The sequence below is a fragment of the Petaurus breviceps genome, unplaced genomic scaffold (assembly GCF_028583685.1).
Source record: "Petaurus breviceps papuanus isolate PSGF00001 unplaced genomic scaffold, PetGlider_PUasm1.0 90330, whole genome shotgun sequence".
NCBI classification, from domain to species: domain Eukaryota; kingdom Metazoa; phylum Chordata; class Mammalia; order Diprotodontia; family Petauridae; genus Petaurus; species Petaurus breviceps.
The window spans coordinates 1,439,588-1,441,442 of record NW_027187219.1 but is presented as its reverse complement, the minus strand read 5'-3'; the positions used below and the strand labels follow the sequence as shown (position 1 = coordinate 1,441,442).

At 68.6% G+C, this 1,855-nt stretch overlaps 1 protein-coding gene across 1 annotated transcript in view; it reads left to right on the top strand.

The window, feature by feature from the left end:
* Window positions 1-670: 670 nt before the first annotated feature.
* PATL1 (PAT1 homolog 1, processing body mRNA decay factor) overlaps window positions 671-1,855 on the top strand; it is a 39,412-nt gene continuing 38,227 nt past the window's right edge. Inside the window, exon 1 of the mRNA XM_069108063.1 lies at window positions 671-707. Within this exon, the coding sequence (XP_068964164.1) occupies window positions 693-707 (15 nt within the window). The 5' untranslated portion in view covers window positions 671-692. The remainder of the gene's footprint in view (window positions 708-1,855) is intronic.

Genomic DNA, 1,855 nt, shown 5'->3' with positions numbered 1-1,855 from the left:
GACACCCGGTCCGGAATGGGGCGCCGGGGGCGGAGAGGGGCTGCGGAGACCACCCCCCGCCGCCTCCCTCCTACGGACCGCGGAGGGCGGCGGGGGGGGGGCCCGGGGGGGGGGGGGGGTCTGCGGGCCGGGCCAGGACGCTCAAGGTCAGGGGAGGCAGGGACGCCGGTCTCCGAGTCTCCCTCGAGGGCCGCTATCTGGTGATAGTCACAAGGTCTTCTCCCGTGGACAGACACCTCGTGACAGTGCCCGCCACGCCCCAGACGTGGAGCCTGCGCTGGCACTGGGGAACATAGCCCGGGGCCAGGCGGGGGAGAAGGGGAGGGGGCCGCCCCGCGCAGGGGCAGAACGGAGCTCTGGGACTTATTTGCCACCGACCGCAGAGGACTCCCGAGCGCCAGATCCGTCCCTGCGCAGCCGCACCAGCAGGGAAGGGCCCTTCCTCTCCCCCCTCCCCCTGCCCTCGAATTCTCCGCGGTATTGTGCAGCGCGCCTGCGCACGCCCCTCGCACGCTGGCACGCAAGCGGCGTACGGCGGCGGCTAGGGGTCGCGAGCCGGCGGAGGAGTGGCGGGCGCGCGCGGAGGAGCCCGGGGCGTCGGACGCGTCTCCCCCCCCTCCCCACGCCTCCCTCCCCCATCCCCCTCCCGCTCCGCCTCCTCCCCCCCTTCTCCCTTCCCCCTCCCCCCGACGATGTTTCGCTACGAGGTGAGCGCGGGCCACCGGAAGTGGCCCCCCGGGAAGAGGGGGGGGAGGGGGGGCATAGGGAAGGGGGGACCCCCGCCCGGGGAGGACTTGGGTGGGGGGAGCGGGAGGGGCCGGGCCCGTTACTCCCGTTACACCTACCGACCGACGCCCCGGCCTGAGGAGACCGGGGGGTCGGGGAGGCTGCCCTGGGGCTTGGGGGAGGGGTCTTCTGTAGACTTGGGGGTGCCTCTGGAGCCCTAAAGAGCCTCCCCTGGGACCATGAGGGGCTCCCTCTGTAACTTTAAGGAAGTCTCTTTGTAGCCTCGGGGGGCTCCTCTGTAACTTTGGAGGACTCTCTCTGTAGTCTTAGGAGACCGGGAGGGGCTGCGCTGTAACTTTGGGGAGTCTCTATCCTGGGGCCCCGCTCTGTAACTTTGGGAGGCCCTGGGGTCTGGGGGCTTCCCTCCGACTTTCCGGAGCCTCGGGCTGCGGCTCAGATGACGGCCGGCTGCCCCCCGGGCCCCCCCACCCCAAGGCTCGGAGGAGCCCGGGGCCAGGGCGGCTGCGGACAGCGCGTGCCCCAGGCCTGGCTGCCCCGGGGCCGGGGTCTGGGGCGGCCGTAACCTTGACCCGGCTCCCCAAGGGCGGGGGGCGCGTGTTCGGGGCTGCGCCTTCCTTGGCAGAGGGAAGGGAGGCTTCCAGCAGGAGCTGCTCAGACCAAACGTACAGGTGCCCAGAATTTCAGAGCCGGCGGCTCTCCGCTACTTCTGTGGGGTAGAGAAACCCGAGATGAGGGAGAGACAGAGGGAGGGAGAGGAGGGAGAGAGAGAGACGGAGATAGAGAGACAGAGAGAGGGAGGGAGAGGAGGGAGAGAGAGGGAGGAAGAGAGACAGAGAGAGAGAGGAGGGAGAGAGACAGAGAGGGAGCGAGAGAGAGGAGATAGACACAGAGAGAGAGGAGGGAGACAGAGAGAGAGAGAGAGAGGAGGGAGAGAGACAGAGAGAGAGAGGAAGGAGAGAGACATAGAGAGAGAGGAGATAGGGAGAGACAGACAGAGAGAGAGAGGAGATAGGGAGAGACAGACAGAGAGAGAGAGGAGGGAGAGAGAGAGAGGAGAGAGGGAGAGAGAGAGGAGGGAGAGAGACAGAGAGGGAGGGAGAGAGAGGAG